The sequence below is a fragment of the Urtica dioica genome, chromosome 11 (assembly GCF_054948205.1).
Source record: "Urtica dioica subsp. dioica isolate 48M chromosome 11, U.dioica_male_clone48M_v1_H2, whole genome shotgun sequence".
In the NCBI taxonomy this organism is placed as follows: Eukaryota; Viridiplantae; Streptophyta; class Magnoliopsida; order Rosales; family Urticaceae; genus Urtica; species Urtica dioica.
In genome coordinates this window covers 15,863,153-15,887,686 of record NC_142766.1, presented here as the reverse complement: position 1 = coordinate 15,887,686, position 24,534 = coordinate 15,863,153, and the positions used below count along the sequence as shown (strand labels likewise).

Below are 24,534 nucleotides of genomic sequence, written 5' to 3'. Positions count from 1 at the left end.
GGCATTTTTTTCCTTGCTTTGAAGTACTTAGTGTGGGTGGCAATAACTCCTTGTAAAAAAAATATCAAAAATAAATTACATGCCTTTGATTCATCATTAACAATGTAATTTTTTGCTCATTTAAAACATGATGGATCAAAAGGATAATTCCAAAATTATGACCATTATAATTTTTTTGGACCAAAATCTATTATTTGTTTAAAATTCCAAAACTATGATCAATAGTCAATAAACATAGTTGTTTATTGATATGTTTGTCGATAAACAACTATAGTTTTGAAATTAGAAGCAATTAATGAATTTTTGTTAAAAAAAAAATATTTTCAAATAGTCATAGTTTTGGTATAATCCATGATAGTTGGTGCATGAGTTTAGTGGGCTTTCAGGTACATTAATTCTAATTTAAATTGAAATAATTCCAAAACTATGATCATCTATTTTTTTTTTTATCCAAATCCATTCATTGTGTTTTATTCCAAATTTATGACAATGATTAAGAAAGAGATAAATTTTTTGGTACCAAAATATCATTCGCCATTAACACCCTCTCTCTCTCTCTCTACTATTTCAACGTGTGGGTCCTTCTCAAACTTGTGTCACGAAACGAGCATTCAAACCGTTATTTGATACATTTTTATGCCATATTTCCCACGATTCAAGTTGTATTAAACTGCTACGTACACTACATCACATGCATATGCATTTGCATTGAATTGATACGGAAACAGAGACCATATAAAGGAAATGATGATGTGTGTTTTAGTTCGTGATTAAGTCAAAAGACCCGCCTATTTAAATTTTCTTAATAAATTTAAATATTAAATAAATGATTAAAATAATTTGGCTAGTCTCGGTTAATTTAGATTAACTTGACTGAAAAAATTCGGCTAAACGGTTAACCTTTGACCTAAATTTTTGGTTAAAGACTAATCTAAATTAATTGAATTTTCATCTTTAATCAGCATTCAAATCGTTATTTGATACATTTTTATGCCATATTTCCCATAATTCAAATTGTACTAAACTACTACGTACATTGCATTGATACGGAAACAGAGACCATATAAAGGAAAATGATGATGTGTGTTTTAGTTCCTGATTAAGTCAAAAGACCCGCCTATTTTGAGGTTGGTGGCTGAATTATTGTCACAAAGTAAGATTTTAAAATTGGCCATAAAATACATTCAAGTGCCATTTTTTAAACAATTATTTCCAGAAATTAACACTACCTTGGAAACACAAAAGCCAAGAAAAGAATGATGTGTGTCTCTTAAGTCTTAACAGTTACAGATTTACTCGCCGATTAAGACACATTTATCAACGTGAAAGCGGACTTCCAACTACTTTCTCTCCAATCCAGTCCATCCCCAAAAGAAAAGCGCTCTATTTCTCTCTCTCTCTCCCTCTCTCGAGATCGGCAATAAATACATGGAGCCAGTCAGAAAGTGCCACGTGGTAGCTCTGCCGTTCCCTGGCAGAGGCCACGTCAACCCGATGATGAACATATGCAAGCAGCTGTGCGCGAAGAAGCCGGACATTGTCGTGACGTTCGTGGTCACAGAGGAATGGGCCGGACTCATCGGGCCCGACCCGACCCGGCCCACCAACATCTCCCTCGCGGCGATCCCCAACGCCATTCCGTCGGAGCACGGCCGCGCCGGCGACTTCCCGGGCTTCATCCAGGCCGTCAGCACCAAACTGGAGGGTCTGTTCGAGGAGCTTCTGGATCGGCTCGAGCCGGAGCCGAGCGTTATATTAGCCGACAGCTTCTTCAAGGGGATCGTCGATGTTGGCTGCCGGAAGAACATCCCAGTGGCTTCGCTCTGTCCGATATCCGCTTCGGTGTTCTCGGTGTTCCATCATTTTGAGCTCTTGAGACTCCACCACCATTTCCCAGCTAATCTTTCCGGTGAGTAAGATTTTTTTTTTTTTTTACATCTTGTCCGTGCATGTGTTAGAAACTTAGAATAAGGCGTCAATGATCTTATAATGATACATAAAGGTTGTAGACTTGCAGTAGCGTGGACTTGGAAGTTGAAACATAAGCTAAAATGTCAGCAGTTTTTTTTTTTTTTTTTTTGGGAATACCAAAGTGTCGATCAGCAGTTAATAACTTAGCCATAGCTCTCATCAGTTTTATAATGTGTCAAAACAGAAAAATAAATGTCTCAATTCAACTTTACCAAATCAAGAATAGTATAATTTTACAAGTTCTTTTTTGTTTATAACATGTTATGAAAAGAGCGAGGACAAGAAATAGTAAGCTACATCCCGGGAGTTTCCCCGACCCGCCTCGCAGATCTCACAACATTCTTCTTTGGTGACGGCCTCAAAGTCTTGCCGATCGTCCATGAATTCATCTCCAGCGTCTCAAAAGCAAAGTACCTTCTCTTCACCTCCGCTTACGAGCTCGAACCCGAAGTATTCGACGCTCTGAAGACCGAATTCCCTTTCCCGGTCTACCCCATCGGGCCCACCATCCCCCACTTCCTTCTTCACCAACATGGAATCGACCGCAACAACGCCGAGCCAAGCTACATCAAGTGGTTGGACTCTCAGCCAGACTGCTCTGTGCTGTACATCTCGATGGGCAGTTTTCTGTCGGTTTCGAAGGCACAGCTAGACGAGATCGTGGCCGGAGTGAACGGTAGCAGGGTTAGGTATCTTTGGGTGGCGCGTGGAGATACCAAACTCATCGACGCGAGTAACAGAAACGGATTAGGGTTTGTGGTCCCGTGGTGCGACCAACTAAGGGTGTTGTGTCATCCTTCCGTGGGCGGGTTTTGGACTCACTGCGGCTGGAATTCGACGATGGAGAGCGTCTTCGCAGGCGTTCCGATGCTCACTTTTCCGATATTTTGGGACCAGATTCCGAATAGCAAGAGGGTGGTCGAGGATTGGAAGATCGGGTATCGGGTGAGGAAAGAGGCGGTTGGGACGGGCGATGAGTGTGTGGCGACGAGGGACGAGATCGCCGGGCTAGTGAGGAAGCTCATGGATTTGGACGGCAGCGAAGGGGTTTCGGTGAGGAGAAGAGCGGAGGATCTTCGAGAGGCGTGCCGCGGGGCAGTCGCCAAAGGCGGTTCTTCGGATGCTAACTTTGATGCTTTCGTGAGGGATATTTCGCCAGATGCTCGCACTTGAGCTTTTATTTATTGCCTTATCATTCATGATCTTCTCATGTGCTCCACTATATGTCAAATTTCACCTTTACCTCCAATTTCTATGTTATAATTGTGCACTTATCAGCTAATAGTTGCAAACATCAATTTGAATCCATAATAAAATCTGGAGCAATAAAGTTGACGCATTTTTTGTATTTTTTGTAATGAGAGCGAATCATAAATTGTGTCTTTTGTTCTTCGTATTTGCTACTCGTTTTCTAGTCTAGGTCGATATTGGGCTCATCAAATCCTAACAAGAATAAACTTGTAAAATTGTGCATGCTCATTAATTATGAGCCATTGAAAATGTTTGTCGAAGAGCTCGTATAAATATTTACTATTTTTCAGATTATACATCTATGTACAATGGAGTTTTACTGTTCATAACAATATCCAATAAGAGTGTATCCTTTTGTTTAAGTGGCCAATTATATGTAAGCCATGTGAAGCTGAGTAATATCATCACCACCTAAGCCACTATGTTAGTAATATCATTCTCTTTCTCTCTCTCTCTCTCTCTCTCTCTCTCTCTCTCTCTCTCTCTCTCTCTCTCTCTCTCTAAAACGTCAATATCATAATGTATTAAGTATATACACTATAATAGTTTTAATTAGAAGAAAAATAGTTCTAATATCATGTGAACATACTTAGCAAACTAACCAATTAAAATTAGAAAAATTTCTAATTAGCCAATATTTTGTAAATGTTAGGTAAATAGCCAATGTTTAGGAAGTTTTAGGGAAATTTTAGGGAAATAATCAACGTTTTGATAAGTCATTTCAATTAATTTACGCGTGTAAATATTTGATCATGACTATTTAACAAAACTGAAATTATACGTGATTAAGATGGTTATTCAACAAGTGGGTGAAATAACTTGTTGAACAACTGATTGTCTATAAGCAGTTTTAATCAAGGTGATAAACAAGCAAACAATCAAACAAAAGTGAGTAAAGGACAAAAAAGAATTGGTAATCATGTTCAGTTATAAATAACATACTCAGTGGAATTATACATTCGGGTGAAAACAATTCACTATATCGATCAGTCAAATGAATAGGGATATTAAGTTTGATGACTCCATCGTAAACACCTCCATCCTTGACATCATCCAGTGGATGACGATTTGAGCTCCCCTCAGATTCGAGACTCCCTCTTTATGTTTCACCCAATCTTCTCCCAAAGATTATCAAGCACGTCAATGCAAACACACGCACTTACAAATTCATATCAAGGCAGTGATCATAGAATTGCTAGCACCAATAGCTAGTTGTCGATGAATATCTCCAAGACAGATAGACTAGCTAAAGGTTTAAGGCTACGTGATTTACCTAACAAAAGAGTGAATGACCTAATTCGACTCCAAAGAGCTTTATTAGGTCAATCCACAAAATCTCTCGTGAATCTACAAGAATTGGAAACCAAATATCCGATAATATATACCCAATGTATTCTTAACTGACAACTGTGAAGTTTTCAGTTATATTCGCGCGGGAGGACAATGCAGCACAAGTAACCCGAGTCTTGAACATCTTCTTGCAGAAAGCTCGAAAAACTTTAACAAAATTGTTTTTCCAAACTAAATCATGCCACATAGGATCCAACAATCTCTCTCTTGACATTTTTGGCAAAACAAATAGACACTACGCATAGTGCTTGGAGCAAACCAAAAGAAATAACCACCAGTTCAATCAAAAGGAAGTAAAGCATGGTTTAAGTCTACCTATTACAACCAAAAAGAAACTAAGCACTCAACAAAAAATACTCTCTATTTTTGCCATAGAAAGACAAGCCAAAGGAATAATAAAGTCTAGATTGAGATAAACAAAAGCTTAAAAGACTAAAAAGAATTAAAATTAAAGAAAAAAACACATTGTTGGTCACGCAGCGGTCTCGTTGTCTTCATTTTCTTCTTCAGTAGGAACTTCATCCACCGAGTACTTGAGATCTCTAAGAAGAGCAGTCAGCTTCATCCTTGCCACAATAAACCTCTTGATATCAATCATTCTTCTCCTTGATCTCTGACTCAAGCTACTTGATCATCACCTGCTTCATAGCAGAAGAAACAAATGAAGATGTACATGCAAGAGATGGGGGATGGTGACTGAACACGATCTCATAGATTATAGAAGGAAACTCAATGGGATGGTTAACTTTCTCAAAATCTCCATGAGCAGCAATCTGATAAAAAAATGATCTACCCAATCTGATAAAAAAATGATCTACCCAATCTCCAATGGCATACAGAACTTGACCCAAGAATTTGCTCACTGCTCCCCTATGAAGATTTGGGAACCAATTTTTTATGGCAATGTCATACAGCAGGGAGAACTTGGTGGTCATCTATGTAGATGGCAAGTCTGATCAATCCAACCAGTCAACCAGTTTTTGACAGCATAATTTTGACTACTTTGCTTAAAATTTGAAACTTTAGTCATTTGGTTAATCAATTAATTTCAAATAACTATTTTGTATAATTTTTTTTCTTTTCTAAACATGGTTAAAATAGACAAAAGTAGCAAGTTTGTAGATAAAGCGAGACGAGGTGAGGGAACCCTTGAAGCGTGCCTCTCGGGCTTGGTAGAAGGCGGCGGCGTCGATGAGAGTTTTGGCACATGCGGCGGAGGCACAAGAGCCATCTAAGTTGGGATCGCCGTAGCCTATTTTGACAAAGCTTTGTATCTTCTTGACTATGACGACGTTGAAAGTAAGTGCAATCCACAATCTAGTATTTAGTATTTACTCGTAGCATAAGTTATTATTTGGTTAATAAATATTGAGCCTTTTATAATATACACTTTTGTATTCCTCAATGTAATATACACATTTGTATTCCTCACTTTTCTGTACTTTCTCTAAAACATAGTGCTTATGATTTCAAAAGGTAGGAAAATTATCACCTATACCTTTTTCATGGTACCGTATGTGTACACAAATATTTTGACCTAATAAATAGAGCATGTTATTTTAAGAAAACTTTGAAAAAATTTAGAAACACGTGCAAAATTTTATTTTATTTTGATATCTATCATTGAAAACAATATTGAATTTGATTCAAAATTATCGGAATTCATTCGGATTAAAGAAAGAATGACTTTTTTTTGCAACAGCGACTACAAGATAAGTCGCCGTTGATCTTAATTCAAAATAATTCTACTTAGTTTCGATTAATTTTGATGAATTTCGATGATATCCAAAAGTCATTAGAATTCATCTGAAATAATCGTAACTAATCGAAATTAATTCGATTAATTCTAATGACTTTCGATGATATTCAAAACTCATCAGATTTCATCTGAAATAATCGTAACTAATCGAAATTAATTTTAATTACGAGCAACAACACCTACTTTCATACTGCTTTGGAGTTCGCCTAATCCTGTTATTTACCACTTGCATTCGTCATTTTAATTGTTCATTGTTGTTTCGCTACTACAATCCAATAATAAGGTTCATAACCACATTTCGATCATTGTACTTTACGCTATTTCGTTTATTTCTATTTATTATTTCGGATCAGATTTAATATCGGTACGAAATTCTGAGGCTCATTTACAAATCTAAATCGATCATTTTCATCGGCTGGCCCAATAAAATTTATGGTCGAAAATTGGAATGGGAAGTTTGCTCATAAGTCCGTCAAGCCCCAAAGAGGTTACTATTATACACAAATATAATGTTAATTGTAGCTATTTTATTGATGTATAGAAATCAACATTACTACGGTCTACGGCTAAATAGTTTTTTAAAGCGAATGTTAAGATTTTTAAAGACAAATAAAAGAAAAAATTAAGATTTATTTGTCTCATACATAAAGTTGAAAACTATGAATTATTTATGGGAGAATAAAAAGCAAACTGCAATATTATGTCATTTAATCAAAACCGGAGTATTTTCAGTTATTTTCCATAATTGTGCTATTTACTTATGAACACACGTCACCCACTCTTTCTCATGAATGAAACGTCCTGTCGTTTGCTGGCAATTCCGAAATCTAACAGCACATCAGAAGAAAAACCCTAATTCCCAAAATCTAGGAGGTATCCGACTAGTCAAAAATACCCACAAAAAAATATAAATAAAAAAATAAAGTAGTTGTCGTTGGGTCGGTTCGATTCGGCGTTGTCCCTAACACAAACTCAAAGTCCAATTCGGATTTGGTCTTCTCATCTCCCAAACGATATCATTCAATAATCTCCCCCGAAGTTTTATGGCATTGAATCACAATCCCAAACCAAACCCGATCCAACTCTCGATGGCCACCGACGCGTCTCCCAAGTTCCAGACCACCTCAACCACCGCCGCCGCCGCCTCGGACTTCCGGCCGATCCCACAGCCGCCGGACTTCCACCCGGAAGTCTCCGTGGCCCACGACGGCCTCCACTTCTGGCAGTTCATGATCGCCGGCTCCATCGCGGGGTCGATCGAGCACATGGCCATGTTCCCCGTCGACACCGTGAAGACCCACATGCAAGCCCTCGGTTCCTGCCCCATCAAGTCCGTCGGAATCCGCCACGCCGTCCGGTCGATCCTCGTCTCCGAGGGCCCGCGCGGGCTCTACCGGGGAATCGGCGCCATGGGCCTCGGCGCCGGCCCGGCACACGCCGTCTACTTCTCCGTCTACGAGCTCTGCAAGAAGTCCTTCTCCGGCGACGCAGGCTCGGCGGCCTCGCACGCCGCGGCGGGGGTCTGCGCCACGGTGGCGAGCGACGCCGTGTTCACGCCCATGGACATGGTCAAGCAGAGGCTCCAGCTCGGGAGCAGTCCGTACAAGGGCGTGTTTGACTGCGTACGGACGGTTCTGAGGGAAGACGGGTTTAGGGCTTTCTACGCTTCGTATAGGACCACCGTGCTCATGAACGCTCCGTTCACCGCCGTCCACTTCGCCACCTACGAGGCCGCCAAGTCGGCCCTCGGAGCCGGCGAGGACGGGCTCGCCGTCCACGCCACCGCCGGAGCTGGCGCCGGAGCTCTCGCCGCCGCCGTCACCACGCCGCTCGACGTGGTCAAGACCCAGCTCCAGTGCCAGGTATGCTTCTTGTGCTTTTATAAAGGATTCTAGAAACTCATCAACAAATAACGAAATTGACTGTAGCCCCAATTAAAACTTGGGAAGAACATAATCACACTTTCAAACAGGACATCACAGCTTGAGCTATATCGGTTTGGACGTTGCAGGGAATTTGCGGGTGCGACAGATTCAAAAGCGGGTCGATCAGAGACGTGGTGAAGACGATATTGGAGAAGGACGGTTACAGAGGGTTGATGCGAGGATGGACTCCGAGAATGCTGTTCCACGCACCGGCCGCGGCAATTTGCTGGTCCACCTACGAAGCCGCCAAATCCTTCTTCCAAGATTCCAACAACCAGCGGCTCGACAAGTAGCACCGATGATGTAACTCGATTCGGTTGACTTTCAGTTTCGAGAGAGTATTTATTGAGATGGGTTGCCACGGCCCTTCTGTACGACTGACCATGTGGCTTCACACGGCGCACATACAGACGAAGACGAGAGCATCACAAAGCGATTTTTATACACAACTGTGGTTTATTTTTTCTATATATTAGGCTGGGCGATTTCTTAGATAAGTTAGATGATGAGTTTTGCTGAGTTTTAGGTCAGTACATCTATTCTTCTCTTTAGGGCCTTGCTCTGTTAGTTTTCTGTTTTTGTTTTGTTGTTGGAATAAGCACAAGACAAAGAGGTTTCATTATTGTGTTCTTCTTATTTGTACGGATGGAAGTTTTGATTGGCTCTGAATACATCAAATGATTCTGAAATTCAAGTAATGTATGTCTTTACACAAGTACTTTTACAAACAAGGAATCAAGCTCTTCTGCTCTACTTGCTTCTCTGAATGTTTCTGTGAAGGTATGTAGTTCATTCAACTGGTATTGTATGTGAAACGTCAATGCGTTTCAAGAGCTTACAACTTGACCAACAATCACGGTAATGTCATCAAGCTTTCCTCCTGAGGTAAATTAGATCATCAATAATGAGAATCCTTGATCATGGAGGTAAGGGAATAGTAATATTAATAGTAATATTATACCTGTGAGTTTCATGCCAATAGCTTTCTTCCACCAAGGAACATCGAATCCCTGCAAACGAGTCCCGGATCAACGAACATCGTAATTCCTTTCTACAAGTGAATAATGTCAAGTTGAAAGACGGACGTTATGTTTTACCTTGGACCTGGCTTCTAATATGTACGGAGAATCGAAACTGGAGTCCAGCGAATGAGTGCTTGCTAGATTAGCTAATGCCTTTGCTACCATGGTAATGAAATTATCTAAGTTGAGATTGCGACCGAGTTTTTATAAATGGATTTCGAGACAAAAAAAATATATATATTTACCAGCATCGACAACGTTGTTGTATATGGCTGTGGTAGTGACGATTTCTTCGTCGAAAACATTGTCAAAGAGTCCATCTGAGCCCATCACTATGGTGTCCCCTTCCATCACTTCCACGCTACTAACCTGTCATGACATCAGACTAATCATGAAAACAGAGATTATTTCACATAATGTTGGCTTTCCCATAATTTGCAAACAATAACTGGTTTGGCTTGAGAGCAAGCGTTTTACATCGCCTCGCTCAAGTCTCTATCCGATCCCATTCCTAGCTAAATATACCAAATAATGCACCAGTTTCTTAATGAATCACGCCAATAACGTAGACCACTCTTGAAAAAAAAACACGAAATTTTCACATTTCCCCGATAAAATGGCCATAAAAGTCTTTTTTTTTTAAAGAAAACAGTAAGGATTGGTGGTTACAATGAGTACATGTTTCGCCCACTATGATGTCGATTTCTAGTTGGATTAACAAATAAACAAGTCAATTCCAGTGAGTTGCAGAATGATCCTAAATTATTTCGACATAGCTCAGGGAATTCAGTCCTGTGTTGGGAGTCATAATGCATTTAAACAAAGCCAAAAAATAAGAAAGCAGACGTTTGGTATAATGTTGAAGTAATCATACCGTGGCATCGCGGCACGTCTGGGTGATTTCCCCAGAGCTCAGTTGGTAAGGACAGTCGAAATAGTGTTCTTGCGGAGTCGTCGAAAATAACACTCGACCTAAGCAATATAGAACAAAAAACGGCCATGTTAATTTCAGCAAGGAAAACCGACTCAAGCGGAGAGATAGAAAAACAAGTACCTTCCCGAATAACCCTTAAACCACAGTCCCCGACATTGGCTATCTTCAAGAAGCCATTCTCCTCCAAAACAGCAAGAATTCTACTCAAAATAGTCTCAAACCTCAGCCAAGAAAAAGTGCCAATTGGATCATTTTTTCGCGAAATAGAAACATAATTGCTTACACTGTAGCAGAGCCGGTGGAGGTGGTAGTAGCATGAGCTTTCCCCATCAGGATCTGCGGATCTTTGTTAACCTGACATTACAATACACGACCATTGTCATCATAGAACTGAATAAAATAGAGGTAATGTATGATTAGTAAGAGCGACCTCTTCGCGGCTGATCAAATAGGACACGTTACTCATCAGCTCCCGAGCAAACAACGCAGGGTCAACATTCTTTTCGGCCCAACTGCTCAAAGGGAAAAGAAACAAGATTTAGTTGACAGCAAGTACATTCTCTACCTGTTTGTGGGAATGTAATGTCTCGAAAAATGATTGATTCCTACCCGGAAACACCGTCCGCAATGGCAAGAACTCCGGCGCTTTGCCCGCTCACAAAGAAAGCATCTTCTCCGCCTCGATCAATCTTTAATATTTTTTTTGTTTAGGAATTTGGTACAAGTATAGTAATTGGGGAAATGGATTGATAAGAGTCGAAAGAATCTACCTTTTTGGGGTGTGGAATGAGATGAGTTCCAACGCTGACTGACAAAACAGGCCTGCATAGAAAGAAAGAAAGAAAGAAAGAAATGCCAAGACTCTTTTGCATACACATTAGTGGCTACCAGAAACTACCAAGGAAGGAAATGAGACGAAAAGTGACTCACCGAGTTGGGTTATCAAGTTCCGGTGGAGCACAGAAGAGCGACTTTCTGTTCCCTGAAATTCCGTCAACTGGTGGTGCCAAAAAGGGACGATGAGAGTAATGTGGAATTGAGGCTCTCAGTATTGGTATGCCCATTTTTTCCCGCTTTGGTCTCCTTCGCTCTGGCCAACTGTCATAACAGTAATCCCACGGAATGTGCGGTCATGCTTATCAATTTACACCTCTTATAAGAATTTACTCATTATTTATATTAAATTTCCATGAAGATTTCAAAAGCACCAGTGGTCTAGTGGTAGAATAGTACCCTGCCACGGTACAGACCCGGGTTCGATTCCCGGCTGGTGCACCGACCTCTCTTCTTTTCATTTCTTTTCTTTTGTAGCTTTTCACGATTACTCTCTCTATCTCTCTCTGTCTCGGATCTATAGAGTCCAACAATAAACGCCATGACCATCTCTCCTGCTGATTTCGTCCAAGGTTTTCCTTTTTGCTGCGAGCTTCTTGCTTTACTCTCTGATCCCTCTCTCTCTCTCTCTGTGCACTAGTGTAAAATGTGCGTCGTTGTTGCAGACCCCATTGACGGAAGCGATTCCGACTCCAACCTCGACGAAGACGAAGAATCTCTCGACTATTACCAGCCGATCTCCACAGTCGACGATTGCGAAGACGGCGATCTCGGCCGAATAAGCGCCGACGATCTCGATTCCCTGAGGCTGACCAATGGTTTCATGAGTCCGGGCGATGCAGAGAACGGAATAGCGTCGCTGAGTCTGGGTGACGACGCAGAGTCGAGCAACAGAGACGAGGAGAAAGATGAAGCGGATGATAGAATCGCAGAGGATTCCGATTCGGCGGTGACGAGAGCTTTCAGAGAAGACGACGATCGGAGAAACGCGCCGCTGACGGAGGATAACGCCGTCAGGGTAATGGAGGCCATGCGCGGAGTCTCCTTCACTGGCGTTGCTCCCGATTGGGCCCACCGAGTTCCCGAGTCCGACTGGATCGACCAGGTCCGGCGACTCAGTGAGTCAACTCGTCGACCTTAAAATTGGGAACAGTAGTAGCCTGTTATGATTTTATCATTCTGTTTGGTCTTCGACTGATTTCTATTGTCCGTTAAGTGTTCGACAATTTTTCTTCTTTACAAGTACAATAGAAGAGCTTCATTCAAATCCTCAGTTAATTGATTGAATTGAACAGAAACCGAAAAAAAAAAAAACAACACGTACCAAGTTACTCAACTTAAATTACTACATTATGGATAAAATTATAGTTCTAATCCAGAATTTCTAGTCTAATTTGCTCTCGGTTTGAATTTAGTTTCATTATCCGCAGAAGCTCTTGTTGACAATCTTAAGCACTAATATTCTTAAAGGCTGCACTTTCGTCTACTCTCTTCACAATGCCCGCTATAACCTGAGATAAAATAATGACGCAGTACAGAGTGTTGAAAAAAGATAGACTAAATAAATGTCTAAACGTATTTCCAGCTAAATGTTGAGTTAACAATATACCTTCCCAGGTCCCAATTCATAGGATTTCTTCACACCCTTGGTTAGAAGAGTCTTTGATAGTGGTCTCCCATTGAACCGGTGTGAAGTCACCTGTGAAAGATTGAATCAAAAGCGGAATTAGAATCCAGATTGTTTGGTGGGAAAGGAGCTCTGAGTAGTAAGCTATACAACCTGGCGTGCCAATATCTTCCTAATCATATCAGGGTCTGCATGTGGAAGCACATCGACGTTCGAGATAACGGGGAATCTCGGGAGTTTTAATCTCCGTCGCGGCCAAAGCCGCTTCCAATCTCGACACAACTGGCTCCATGAAACTGGTGTGGAAAACACCAGCAACGGCTAGTCGGACCTGAGGCAGAGAAACCGAGATTTGTGTCTTACGAAGCTATCAAGTAGTTGAAAAAAATATTAGAAGAGAAACCGAGATTTGAAGGACTTTGCCTTGGCTTCTACAGCTTCCACACCTTTTAAACCCCCAGAAGCAGCATAGTTTGTTTCCCTATGATTCATAATCACAAGCACTCAATACGTTGTGCCCACGTTAAGGTTATTACTACTGGAGTGCCTTTTGGAGACTCTGGATCGGCCAAAGTTAGCGGCGGCTAGGCATCGGAAACCATGGGCCGGAGGCGAGAGAGGACGATGACATGGCGGCGGAGAGAGAGAATATGTGTGTTGTTATTGTTAGAATTGGTTTTGGATGATTTTAGGCAGCGTAGTTCACGAGAGTGAGTGTGTGAGAGATGGCTTAGTTGGAAAAGAAAAGAAAACAAAATTCGAAACTCAATTCATTAAAACTACAGGGGATTTCCCAGACCGAGTGACTGAGAAAGTCCCAAAACTTTGAGGCTCCGTTTGGAACCCGGAAAATAAGAAAGAAAGTGAAAATAATAGAGAAAATGAAAATGTAAGAGAAAATAATAGAAAAAATCAAAATTCTAATTGTGTTTGAAAGTCATAGAAAATATGAGAGAAAATTGACGGGAAAGTAACGATGAGAGTAGGGACGGAGCTAACTCAAGTCCAGGGTGGGCTCTAGCCCCCTCCCCCTCAAATTTTTTTTATTTACATTTTTTGCTCATTTTTAAAAAAAATTTACATTTTTTACCCTAAAATATTTACACTTTTGACCCATTTTTTAAAAAAATTTCATTTTTACCATGAATTTTTTTTAATTATAGCCCCCTAAATTTTTTTATTTAAATTTTATCCCATTTTTAAAAAGTTTTACATTTTTACCCTAAAAAATTTACACTTTTGACCCAATTTTTTTAAAAAATTTTATTTTTACCATGATTTTTTTAATTAGCCCCCCTAAATTTTTTTATTTACATTTTTTACCCATTTTTAAAAAAGTTTTACATTTTTACCCTAAAAAATTTACACTTTTGACCCATTTTAAAAAAAAATTCATTTTTACCATGATTTTTTTCAATCAGCTCCCCTAAATTTTTTTATTTACATTTTTTGCAATTTTTAAATTTTTTTACATTTTTACCCTAGACAAATGTGATCCCCTTATAGACAAATGTGGAGAGATTCTCATTTTCCATTTGATTTTCGAAGGAAAATGAAATACTCATTTTAGTTATACACTTTCCCTCGCATTTTCTATCATATTTTTTTTCTACCATATTCTCCTCAATCCAAACAACCTAAGTAAAATATGAGGGATTTCCATTTTACTTTCCCTCCTATTTTTCGGGTTCCAAACGGAGCCTGAGTCTTTACTGCTCATTTATACACCTGATGGGCTAGCATATTACAACTTCTTGGAAACCAAACAACTACATATACTCTTCGGTTTTTTTTTTCATTAATATATTCAGCCCTATTTATATTTAGAAATTTCATAATAATGTACTTTTTATTTGTAGACTTTTGAGAAGATTCTTGTTAAGTTTTTTTAACAATGTACCTCAAACACTTTTTCAGGTTTCTCCTTTTTTTATCTCTAATTCTATTCTTACTTCTTCGACAAACTACTGACGAATACATACGAAATCAATTCTCTTTTTTTTTTTAACCCTATCATTGAAAATATATTAAAATTTCATATGAACTAATCAGAATTAAGGGCAACTACTCCTTTTGTAGTCTTTCTTTTGAGTTGTTGCCCTTAATTCAGATGACTTCCAATAAAATTCAATGTCTTCGACAAAATTGAAAATGAAAACAATTGATTTTTTTTTATAAATTAATGCCGGGCATGTTCGTCGGAAGCCTTGGAGAGTGAGTAGTTATAGAGATAGATAAGAGAGAGAGAGAGATTAGTGGGAAATGAATTTGGATTGTAACATATCCGACTCTATTTTGTCATTTTTCACTCTATTATGTTATGGTTGAAGACGGTCTACGTGATTATTTGGAGCTACAAGTTACTGCACATTTATTTTATTTTATTTTTGAGCTACATATGAGGGTAGTTGAACAAGTACCTTAAATGAAGTATAATCAGGCATTTCAGCTTTATACATGCTGTTTAAAATAATTAAAGCGTATAAGACTCGAGGAGTAATCAATCCACCTTTATACTCTATAAAACTTTGGAACAAAAGTGAGAGACATCAAAATAATTAGTGATGCTCAACCATAAGCTCACTTCTGGGTTGACAAAGCTCAAATATACATCTTTAGAGTATACAACAATTCATTTGTCCGTACATCTTCATCTGGTATTTCTCTCTATATATATATACACATATGATTGCATATTCTCGTACATAATTACCACGATTTTTGTTTATCCGTATAAATTCCATGGATAGAATAATCTATACAGTAGCTGAGTAGAGCTGACGAAGAGTTGAATTCTGCTGCAACTATATCCTGAGAAGCATCATCTAAAGTCAAGTTAAAACTACAGATTAAAAAAATGATGAAACTTCCGTCTTCTAAATCAATGATCTTACCTTGCCGTGTTGATTTTTGTTGGCTTTTAATCTCTACGTATAATCTGCAACCTGAAGCTCACTGAGTGAATTTCTCTCGCTCCGTACAACTCTTGCTTGGTTGCCTATTATTTCTAAAACCTGAACGCCATTTGCTAAAAGCTCAATAAACTCGGAAATCTTGGTCATTTTTTATTTCTAGAATAGAGAATCATAAAAAAAAAAAAATTAGGTTACCTCGGGTCTTGAATGAAAAACCCCGCTAGACATGCCAACATCCACGCGCCATATGCTACAATTGTATTTACTGCACCAAAGAAGCCGTAAATTTTCGAGTACCAAAGTGTTCGGTTGAAGAAAAAAAAAACATTTGGTATAAACGCGTACCAATTAACCCCCGTGGTTTGAGGAGTGTGTCCCACCACCATTGCCTTGGCATCCATTGCTTGGAGAGTCTCTTCTAAGATGGCATTTATCTGAGGAAAAAAAGAAAAAAAACTAGCCTAGTTATCGATCTATAGCCACTTTCTTTACACAACAATAATGATGACAATAACCAATAATTTCCTTGCCTGATCAATCTGATAGCCGTCTAAATCGGAAGTGTCTCTAGAGTACAAGCGGTTCCAAACAACACTATCGTAGCCTCTCGTGGCAAGAAAAGGTGGAGCTCCGTCTTCCTCCTCGAGCCCTCTCATCCATAGCGACACTTCCATGTTCATCTTCTCTATCCCGTGTTCGACTGTGAAACAAACAAAATCATAATCAACAAAAACCTTCCTAAGAATCCCTTCTTTTTTTTCTTTTTTTTTTGCCGGTATGGATTCTGACCGTGGTGAGGAAGAAGTCCGCCGTGACAGAACACCCAATCGTTGACCTTGAGAACAACCGGGTGGCGAGCTAGCTCGTGTGCCAATGGACCTCCTGGTCTCAGAAGGAATGACCTCGCAATTATTCCCTTTTGCCTCTGTCATTATAGTTTCGAAACTACATCAGAACTAAATCTCGAAACGCAATATTTCAGCCAAGGCATCAAAATTAAAAAAGAATTAAAAACACACTGTACATGAGCCTCTAATTCAGCCTTGTCAGGCATTGGCCACCTAGTCTCTTGCATCCCGGGCCACTTTGACAGTGACGCCGAACCGGAAAAATGGGTCAACTTTCTTGGGTCAACAAATCGGGAAGAAAAAAAAGAAGAATCGGAATACCTTGACTAGGTTCCAGTGACCCCAATAGGAGTGGGACATTTTGCGCTTCTCTTTCCAATTTTCGGAGACGCCGATCCACTTCACGAGACCTTCTTCCCAGCTGTCTCTGTATCCGTCCAAGAAGTCAAGGAAGTCGCTGCACTCGTCATAGGATCCCGGGTCAACGTACCTGAAATCCCCTTCCACGTTCATAGTCTCGTGATTCCCATTCACCTGAATAAATCGCCACTAAGCCACTTAGTTTTATGAATTAAGTGCTTTTAGGAGCAAGGAGAAGAAGTAAAAAAAATACCTGAAAAACCGCTCCGCCCTGAGCTTTCGCCTGAATGTCCAACGACCTCAACAAGGACAAAATCGCTATTTCATCTTCGCCTCTGTCGAGGATATCTCCCAGCTGAACTAACACCTGTTGTGCTCACAAAACAAGTCAATACAATAGGCGTAAAGAACTGACGAGGAATCATATATGAGGTTATCACCGTTTGACCGCCGGTCCACGAGTCTCGACCATCGGAGCTCAACACACCAGCGATCTCAAATGCACACCTTGCTTGCTCAATGTCTCCGTGAAGATCCCCAACTACACAACACAAACATCAAAGAAGAGCCGATTTAGATGAACCATGACAAGTAGATTTTTCGACTAATTATTATGAAAGAGCTGAACTTTTGAACCGTACTACACAACTTATTGCTAAAGCAATCAAGGCAAAGGGACGAACCAGCAACGATTCTGCGTCCGGGAGCGGATACGAAAGTCGGTGGATCACCGTTGATAACTATGGGCTTCAAAGCATCTTCTTTGACATGGCGGTTGTAATTAGTACCGTTCACCAACGAAGACGAACATTCGACGAGTTTGCGAGGATGAGAACGAGATCGTAGAGGCAAATAGTTGAGACAGGGAGAAGCCATTAGAACAGCTCTGAAATGTATGTACTGCAAAAGCAAAGCATTACTCTCGGCTCTGGTTATGGTTCACTCATCAAAACGTTTGTCCTGGAAAACAACTGCGTCAACTGAAACTACACTGAAAACGAGTAATTGAAATTTCTCAGTCAAGCATTTGGTATATATTTCTATTGTTTTTTTTCCCTTTCTTTTTGTAGTTATTTTCTGGAGGGAGTTAATTTGAGTCCGCAATGGCGAGAACTCCGGCACTTTGCCCGCTCACAAAGAAATCATCTTCTTCGCCTCGATCAATCTTAAATATATTTTTTTAGGAATTTTGTACAAGTATAGCAGTTGAAGAAATGGGTTGATAAGAGTCAAAGAACCTACCTTTTAAAGGTGTGGAATGAGATGAGTTTCAACGCTGACTGACAAAACAGGCATGTATAGAAAGAAAAAAAAATTGCCAAGACTCGTTTGCATACATACAAGTGGCTACCAGAAACTACAAGGACGGAGATGAGACGAAAAGGCTCACCAAGTTGGGTTATCAAGTTCCGGTGGAGCACAGAAGAGCGACTTTGTGTTCCTTGAGATTCTGTCAAGTGGTTGTGCCAAAAAGGGACGATGAAGAATTGTGTACGGTAATGCCCATTTTTTTCCCGCTTCTATCTACTTCTCTCCGGCTAACTGTAATAACAGCAATACCACGGAATGTGTGGACATGCTTTATCAATTTACTTCTCCTATACACAAGTTTTACAATATCACGTTTCATTTCTGCCGATGTCTCCACAAGCACCAGTGGTCTAGTGGTAGAATAGTACCCTGCCACGGTACAGACCCGGGTTCGATTCCCGGCTGGTGCATGAGTTTCTATTTTTTGATTTTATCTATTTTTGTCGCTTTTCACGATTACCATATGTCTCTCTCTATCTCACGGATTTAAAGAGTCCCAACAATAAACGCCATGACAATCTCCAGCTGATTTTGTCCCTTTTTGCTGTGACCTTCTTGCTTTACTCTCTCTCTCTCTCTCTCTCTCTCTCTGCACTAGTGTAAAATGTGTGTCCTCATTGCAGACCCAATTGGCGGAAGCGCATCCGACTCCAACCTCGATGAAGAAGCGAGCCTTTTGAAAACATGAAGTGAAGGACGGCGGAGACGAATGCGAAGACCGAGATCTCCGCTGAGTCAGCGCCGTTGATCTCGATTTCTCTCATTTACAAGTGCAATAGAACTGCGAAAGTTTCATTTATATCTTCAATTTATTAATCAAATGGGTTTGAACAGAAACGACGAAAAATAATTCATACAAAAAATTACAACACATAACAAGTTACTCAATTTAAGTCACTACATTATGGTACTTCTGAAAGATAAAGTTACAGTACTAAAATCCAGAATTCTAGTCTCGCTTCCCAAAAATTTGCTCTCGGATTGAATTCTAGTTTCTTCATCTCGCAGAAGCTCTTGTAATCGTTGACAGTCTTAAGCACTAATATTCTCAAAGGCTGCAGTTTTGTCTACTCTCTTCACAATGCCCGCTATAACCTGAGATAAAATAATAACGCAGTACAGAGAGTTGTGAAAAGATAGACTAAATAAATGTCTTAAAAGTATTTCTAGCTTAATGTTGAGTTAATAATATACCTTTCCAGGTCCCAATTCATAGGATTTCTTCACACCCTTGGTTAGAAGAGTTTTTATAGTGGTCTCCCATTGAACCGGTGAAGTCACCTGTGAAAGATTGAATCAAAAGCGGAATTAAAATCCAGATTGTTTGGTGGGAAAGGAGTTCTGAGTAGTAAGCTATACAACCTGGCGTGCCAATATCTTCCTAATCATATCGGGGTCTGCATGTGGAAGAACATCGACGTTCGAGATAACGGGGATTCTCGGAGTTTTAATCTCCGTCGCAGCCAAAGCCGCTTCCAATCTCGACACAGCTGGCTCCATGAAACTGGTGTGGAAAGCACCAGCAACGGCAAGTCTGACCTGAGGCAGAGAAGCCGAGATTTGTGTCTTATCAAGCTATCAAGTAGTTGAAAAAATTATTAGACGAGATATAAATTGGAAATGTACCGTCATTCGAGCTTTGAAGGACTTTGCCTTGGCTTCTACAGCTTCCACTCCTTTTAGACCCCCAGAAACAGCATAGTTTCCCTATGCATAATCACAAGCACTTAATACGCTGAGCCCACTTTAGGGTTATTACTACTGGAGTGTAAAAATCCTTACGGGGCACAAGTAATTTGCGATCTGGACTTTTTCGCTGTCATCGACTTCTTGATTCGCCGCGTCACACAGTTGTTGAACCTTCTCTGAATCCAGTCCAATGATACTGACCATGGCACTTTTGGCGGCATCCGCGGCTTCCTTGAGGAATTTGAACAGAAATGTCAAATTGGTGAACAAAGTGCAAGCTCAAGTATATGCCAGGACAATAAAATTGACAAAATTACCTGCATGGCTTCTCCACGTAATTTGACCAGCTTGAGACCATCCTCAAAGCTTAAACATATCGAGTAAATCCAGATGACGAAAAAAACATTAGAACCAGTAATAAACGAAACTCCTATAATGCACTTAACTTCAAATTACTGGGCTGTGCACCCTAAAGAAACATTTTGAAGATCTATATTGTGTAGTCAATTACATGGGCATAGAAGGTGGTGGAAATTGACAAATCGAAGCAAAGACTTTACCCCTTTTTCTCATACTTATTTATGGCATGCAATATATACAACTACGTTTTTAACAATGACGTCTCACCTAAACGCCCCTGAAAAAGCTAGAGCGGTATATTCTCCCAAGCTTAGACCACAGGCAACATCGACAGAGTCAATGATCTGCTGACCTCCCTCGCGAGCACGGAGTAATTCTACCGCAGCTAAACTTGTCACATAGATTGCTGGCTGCAAAAAAGAAAAATGACGCTATCAACAGATAAAATAACACATTTCGATGGTATCGATAGTAGAACTATTTTGTTTTTAAATATACATTTCCGTTTCGCACGCAAAAAGAGAATACATCCGAAAATTAGCGCACAAAGATCAAATTACATTGCAACTATACCTGACTTAGAACAGTCGAATCCAGCTTCTCTTTCGGTCCGTTGATGCAAACGTCTAGAAGATCGAATCTGGAAACAAGTTGCATAGATCAGACAACATTGCATTGTATCTCAACATTGAAATTTACCAAGACAATCTACGAAAAATTTCTAAGGATGTAATGAATACCCTAGAATATCGTTCGCTTTCTTGTACAACTCCGCAGCCGCTGGGAGATTTTGCGCCTCGTTTCCCATTCCAACGGCTTGAGCACCCTAAGAACACGAATTCGATACTGTAAGAATCCAATGCCACACAATGGAAAGAAAAATGAATGTGATAATCAGCATTTATTTGATTTCTTTGGAGGAAATCGGAATGCGGTTTGAGAAAACACAATCCTCAGCTAAAACTCTTGTATTTAAAAATTGACTTCAACAAGAAAACGAATTACATATAAACAACTGGAGTTAATCGGGATCAAAGAGCGAGATGAATGCGCATTAACTCACTTGGCCGGGAAAGAGGAAAGCGAGAGTGGGCTTGTAGTCGGAAAACAAATCGTCGCTGCGAACGAAGGCCTGCGATCCAGCGGAGACGCTCATGGAGACTCTGGATCGGCCGAAGTTAGCGGCGGCGAGGCGTCGGAAACCATGGGAGGTGGAGCGCCTCGTGGCGGAGGAGAGGGCGAACGAAGGAGCGGCGAGAGAGGACGATGACATGGCGGCGGAGAGAGAGAGAGAGAGACTTTGAGTGTTGTTATTATTAGGAGAGACGGTGGTTTGGATGAGTTTAGGCAGCGGAGTTTACGAGAGTGAGTGTGTGAGAGATAGCTTAACTTGGAAAAGGAAAAAAAAAAAAAAACCGGTCAACTACTTTGTGCTCTTTCTCTTCGTCCCTATTTTTTTTTTTCGTCGTCAATCGATTCAATCCTATTTTTATTTAGAAATTTAATTTTAATGAATTGTTTATTTATAGACTTTTAGGAAGATTTATATTAAGTTTTTGTCTTAAAAAAAAACATTTGCTTTGTCTCGCTTCTCTATCTCTTTAATTCTCTCGGTTCTTACTCATTTGACGATCATTACCGAACATGCACAAAATCATTTTTTAAATTTATCATTTTTTTATTACGAATTTTGCATTGAAGATCATTGTAATTAATCAGAACTAAGAACAACAACTCCATGTTTAGTCATTTTTGTCATAACGAGTTGTTGTTGCCCTTAATTTCGATGACTTGCGATAAAATTAAATATCAATAACATAGTTCAAAATAAATAACAATAAAATAATTTTTATTTTTTAAACTTGCGCGTGTTTGTTGAGAAGCGAGAATCGGTGGAGTTATAGAGATAAAGAATAGAAAGAGAAACGAGAGAATGAGACAAAGTGTTTGAAATAATATCCTTGTCCAAAAATATGACAAAAGTCCATTCTCAAAAGTGTGTAAATAAAAAATTTATTTATGTGTTGACCTGTGAAATTAGTACAACAATATCTCACGAAAATACACTGACTCCGAGTACAAAGCCTTCGAGTACAGAGGTGATTTAGGCAAGACTTTCTCTTTATACAGACGAATCAAATACAAGAGAGCAATGTTTTCTAGAGATTTCAAGTGAAAGAAAGTGTGTAAAAAAGTCCGTGTCTCGTTCTGTGCTGCTGCCTCTATTTATACTCATCTGGTCGCGTCTTTGACGGTTATTTTGAGGAACGTGGGGTGATCAATCCCACGTTCTGGACGGTTATGGGTAACTGTCTTTCGCCTTTCTCTGAGGTGGGCGGTTAATGCTCTTCGTGTGGTTCCTGAACCGTCAAGGTGTGCGTTTTAGAGCTTGAAACATGTTTTCTATTAGTTTTGACTAGTCTTTGACCCACGTTCTTCTCTTCTCTTCGAAGTTCTGATCGGTGGGTTTCGTTCTTAACTTATGAACGGTTCGTTCCTTTTCAATGGATGGCCCTTGGGTTTACTTAACCTGAGCTCGGTGCTGGATTCTTCTTGCTGCTCGGTAGTCCGACTAGCCAGCTCGGAGTCTGACTAATTTATCCCGTAACAGCTGCCCTCCAGTTTCTTAGTTTTTTCTTTAGCAAAAATGGTAAGGAACTATTTCGGTTTGCTTCGTGACCGTGTTCATCTTTGCTTACTCGTCTCGGGATGATCCGAGTAGAATTCTTCATTCTTTTGCTCTTTTTCTTTTCTTTTTACAGGACGACGTCGTTTGTCATCTGGCCTTTCTGAACCGTAGCGTCTTTTGCTTCGACGGTCAGATGTGTTTGGCTTCCTAGACAAGCTTAATCATCACCGTTCATGAAGTCTTTATATAAGGCCTTTCCTCAACTTTTGACTTCATTTCGCTTTTTCTTCTAAATTCTAGTCTCAGAGCGTTCTCGGCTTGATCTGCTTATTCAGATTGTGCTTTTGGCTTTTTCGTTTTTGCTCGGATCTTCCGATCTTCAATCTCGCGGGTAAGGTCTGTTCTTTTTCATCGTTTTGATACCTTCCTTTTGTTTTGAGATCGTTGTTCGGCGATCGATATCTTCTTTATTTATTGTATTCGGACCCTTCGGACTTTAGGAATCTTAGTTTCTCAACTTCATTAGGGCTATGGGTGGACTTGCGCGTCCTGATCTAAGCTTCGATCCTCGCGTCGTTCGGCGATCGGAACCTGATCCCGATAGTGTTACTTTGTTGGATGGGTCCAAGTTTCCTTTCCTCAGAAGTCCCGTGTGGTATCATGTCCCAGAGATCGGATGGGACCGTCCTGTAATGGCATATGATGAATCATGCGTGCCTCCCAATCCTGAGTCCGAGGGGGTTGATAACGAGAAAAAGGTTTTTGACTCGTCTTCCCTGTCGTGTAGGGACACTATGGTCGTGGAGATATCGTCCTCGTCCGATTCTTCGAGGGAGAGCGGGTCGGAATCTCGTGATACGACGAGCCTTTCTCTTTCGCAAGACCGAGGAGATGGCTGCTCTCAAGGCATTCCGGGTCCAAGTGGGAGGACCTTTGGGGTTGATCTTCCAGAGGAAGAGGAAGAGGCCCTGGTCTTTGAACGGAAAGAGGGCCAGTTTTCGGCCAAGGTTTGGACTTCTCGGGTTACCGAGAAATATCTACAAGGGTTGAGGGAGGAATTTGAGATAGCTGATGGAATTATCCTCTCGGCACCTTTGGAACACGAGAGAGCCGATCAGCCTCCTGTCGGAAAGATTGCGTTCAATAGGGCTATTTTGAACGTGATCGGAGGGTTGCCAATGCATCCTCTCATTTCCCAGTTCGTTTCCGACCTGTGTTGTTCTCCTACCCAGCTCGTCCCCAACGTGTATAAAATCTTCGTCGGGATGGCCGTGCTGTGGGCGAAAATTTATGATCGCCCTGTCACTTTGCAAGATTTCTCACAATACTACTCGTTTAAATCGGCCCCAGGGCAGCATGGTTACTATTATGCTCGGGCTAACGACGATCAGTCTAAGGTGGTTACTCGCTTGCCGACCAGCCAGAAAAATTGGAAAGATCATTTCTTTTGGGTTGAAGGGAACGCTTCTTATGAAAGGTGCCCCATAAGGGCTCCGTTCTCGGAATTGGGTGTGATTTTGGTCCAGAATTCTTGTTTGATAATCTGAGCCGGGCTTTTGTTCTGGGTTCTTATATGTTTTATGTTTGGTTCCAGGTTCCCTTCCGCAATACTCCGAGGAGGAGCGACCACTTCATTCGGAAATTTTTGATCTTTCAGAGGCTGATCGGTCGACGTTTTTGTTATCGGACCCGGACCTGCTCGACCAATATTATTATTACCCTTATTCAAGTAAGTATTTTACCTGCCCT

At 40.4% G+C, this 24,534-nt stretch overlaps 6 protein-coding genes and 2 non-coding genes across 9 annotated transcripts; 5 read left to right on the top strand and 3 right to left on the bottom strand.

Annotated features, from left to right (window-relative positions):
• Positions 1–1,231: 1,231 nt before the first annotated feature.
• Positions 1,232–3,331, top strand: LOC149381652 (UDP-glycosyltransferase 87A1-like). The gene is made up of 2 exons (XM_089629802.1): positions 1,232–1,909; positions 2,243–3,331. Exons 1-2 carry the CDS (start codon positions 1,429–1,431, stop codon positions 3,142–3,144), a joined length of 1,383 nt encoding a protein of 460 aa, XP_089485928.1. The 5' UTR covers positions 1,232–1,428; the 3' UTR covers positions 3,145–3,331.
• Positions 3,332–7,215: 3,884 nt separating this feature from the next.
• LOC149381651 (uncharacterized) lies at positions 7,216–9,009 on the top strand. The gene is made up of 2 exons (XM_089630828.1): positions 7,216–8,193; positions 8,343–9,009. Exons 1-2 carry the CDS (start codon positions 7,375–7,377, stop codon positions 8,547–8,549), a joined length of 1,026 nt encoding a protein of 341 aa, XP_089486954.1. The 5' UTR covers positions 7,216–7,374; the 3' UTR covers positions 8,550–9,009.
• PBCP (Protein phosphatase 2C family protein) lies at positions 8,882–11,325 on the bottom strand. 2 transcript variants are annotated; one of them, XM_089630830.1, is made up of 11 exons: positions 11,143–11,325; positions 10,983–11,034; positions 10,822–10,901; positions 10,643–10,724; positions 10,496–10,566; positions 10,333–10,412; positions 10,153–10,250; positions 9,524–9,647; positions 9,354–9,436; positions 9,218–9,266; positions 8,882–9,136 (listed from the first exon to the last, which is right to left on the bottom strand). In XM_089630830.1, exons 1-11 carry the CDS (start codon positions 11,274–11,276, stop codon positions 9,084–9,086), a joined length of 906 nt encoding a protein of 301 aa, XP_089486956.1. In that variant the 5' UTR covers positions 11,277–11,325; the 3' UTR covers positions 8,882–9,083. The 2 variants fall into 2 exon arrangements, 1 of the variants encoding a protein (XP_089486956.1); XR_016302073.1 differs by having other exon boundaries at positions 8,969–9,136; positions 9,354–9,431.
• Positions 11,326–11,416: 91 nt separating this feature from the next.
• On the top strand, positions 11,417–11,487 carry TRNAG-GCC (transfer RNA glycine (anticodon GCC)). Its single transcript has one exon. It is a non-coding gene; the product is annotated as a tRNA-Gly (tRNA).
• A 41-nt stretch (positions 11,488–11,528) lies between these two features.
• Positions 11,529–12,319, top strand: LOC149381648 (uncharacterized). Its single transcript, XM_089601032.1, has 2 exons — positions 11,529–11,618; positions 11,712–12,319. The coding sequence occupies exons 1-2, from the start codon at positions 11,588–11,590 to the stop codon at positions 12,185–12,187; spliced, it is 507 nt and encodes a 168-aa protein (XP_089457158.1). The 5' UTR covers positions 11,529–11,587; the 3' UTR covers positions 12,188–12,319.
• Positions 12,320–15,159: 2,840 nt separating this feature from the next.
• Positions 15,160–18,342, bottom strand: SLP1 (Calcineurin-like metallo-phosphoesterase superfamily protein). Its single transcript, XM_089629807.1, has 11 exons — positions 18,187–18,342; positions 17,480–17,696; positions 17,237–17,337; positions 17,050–17,163; positions 16,758–16,970; positions 16,378–16,513; positions 16,119–16,288; positions 15,934–16,022; positions 15,784–15,853; positions 15,568–15,687; positions 15,160–15,484 (listed from the first exon to the last, which is right to left on the bottom strand). Exons 2-10 carry the CDS (start codon positions 17,670–17,672, stop codon positions 15,601–15,603), a joined length of 1,173 nt encoding a protein of 390 aa, XP_089485933.1. The 5' UTR covers positions 17,673–17,696; positions 18,187–18,342; the 3' UTR covers positions 15,160–15,484; positions 15,568–15,600.
• A 104-nt stretch (positions 18,343–18,446) lies between these two features.
• TRNAG-GCC (transfer RNA glycine (anticodon GCC)) lies at positions 18,447–18,517 on the top strand. Its single transcript has one exon. It is a non-coding gene; the product is annotated as a tRNA-Gly (tRNA).
• Positions 18,518–18,886: 369 nt separating this feature from the next.
• LOC149381645 (uncharacterized) lies at positions 18,887–21,571 on the bottom strand. The gene is made up of 10 exons (XM_089601760.1): positions 21,220–21,571; positions 20,897–20,982; positions 20,730–20,796; positions 20,424–20,566; positions 20,114–20,162; positions 19,890–20,027; positions 19,734–19,814; positions 19,470–19,646; positions 19,302–19,388; positions 18,887–19,202 (listed from the first exon to the last, which is right to left on the bottom strand). The coding sequence occupies exons 1-10, from the start codon at positions 21,427–21,429 to the stop codon at positions 19,140–19,142; spliced, it is 1,101 nt and encodes a 366-aa protein (XP_089457886.1). The 5' UTR covers positions 21,430–21,571; the 3' UTR covers positions 18,887–19,139.
• Between the last annotated feature and the right edge of the window lie 2,963 nt (positions 21,572–24,534).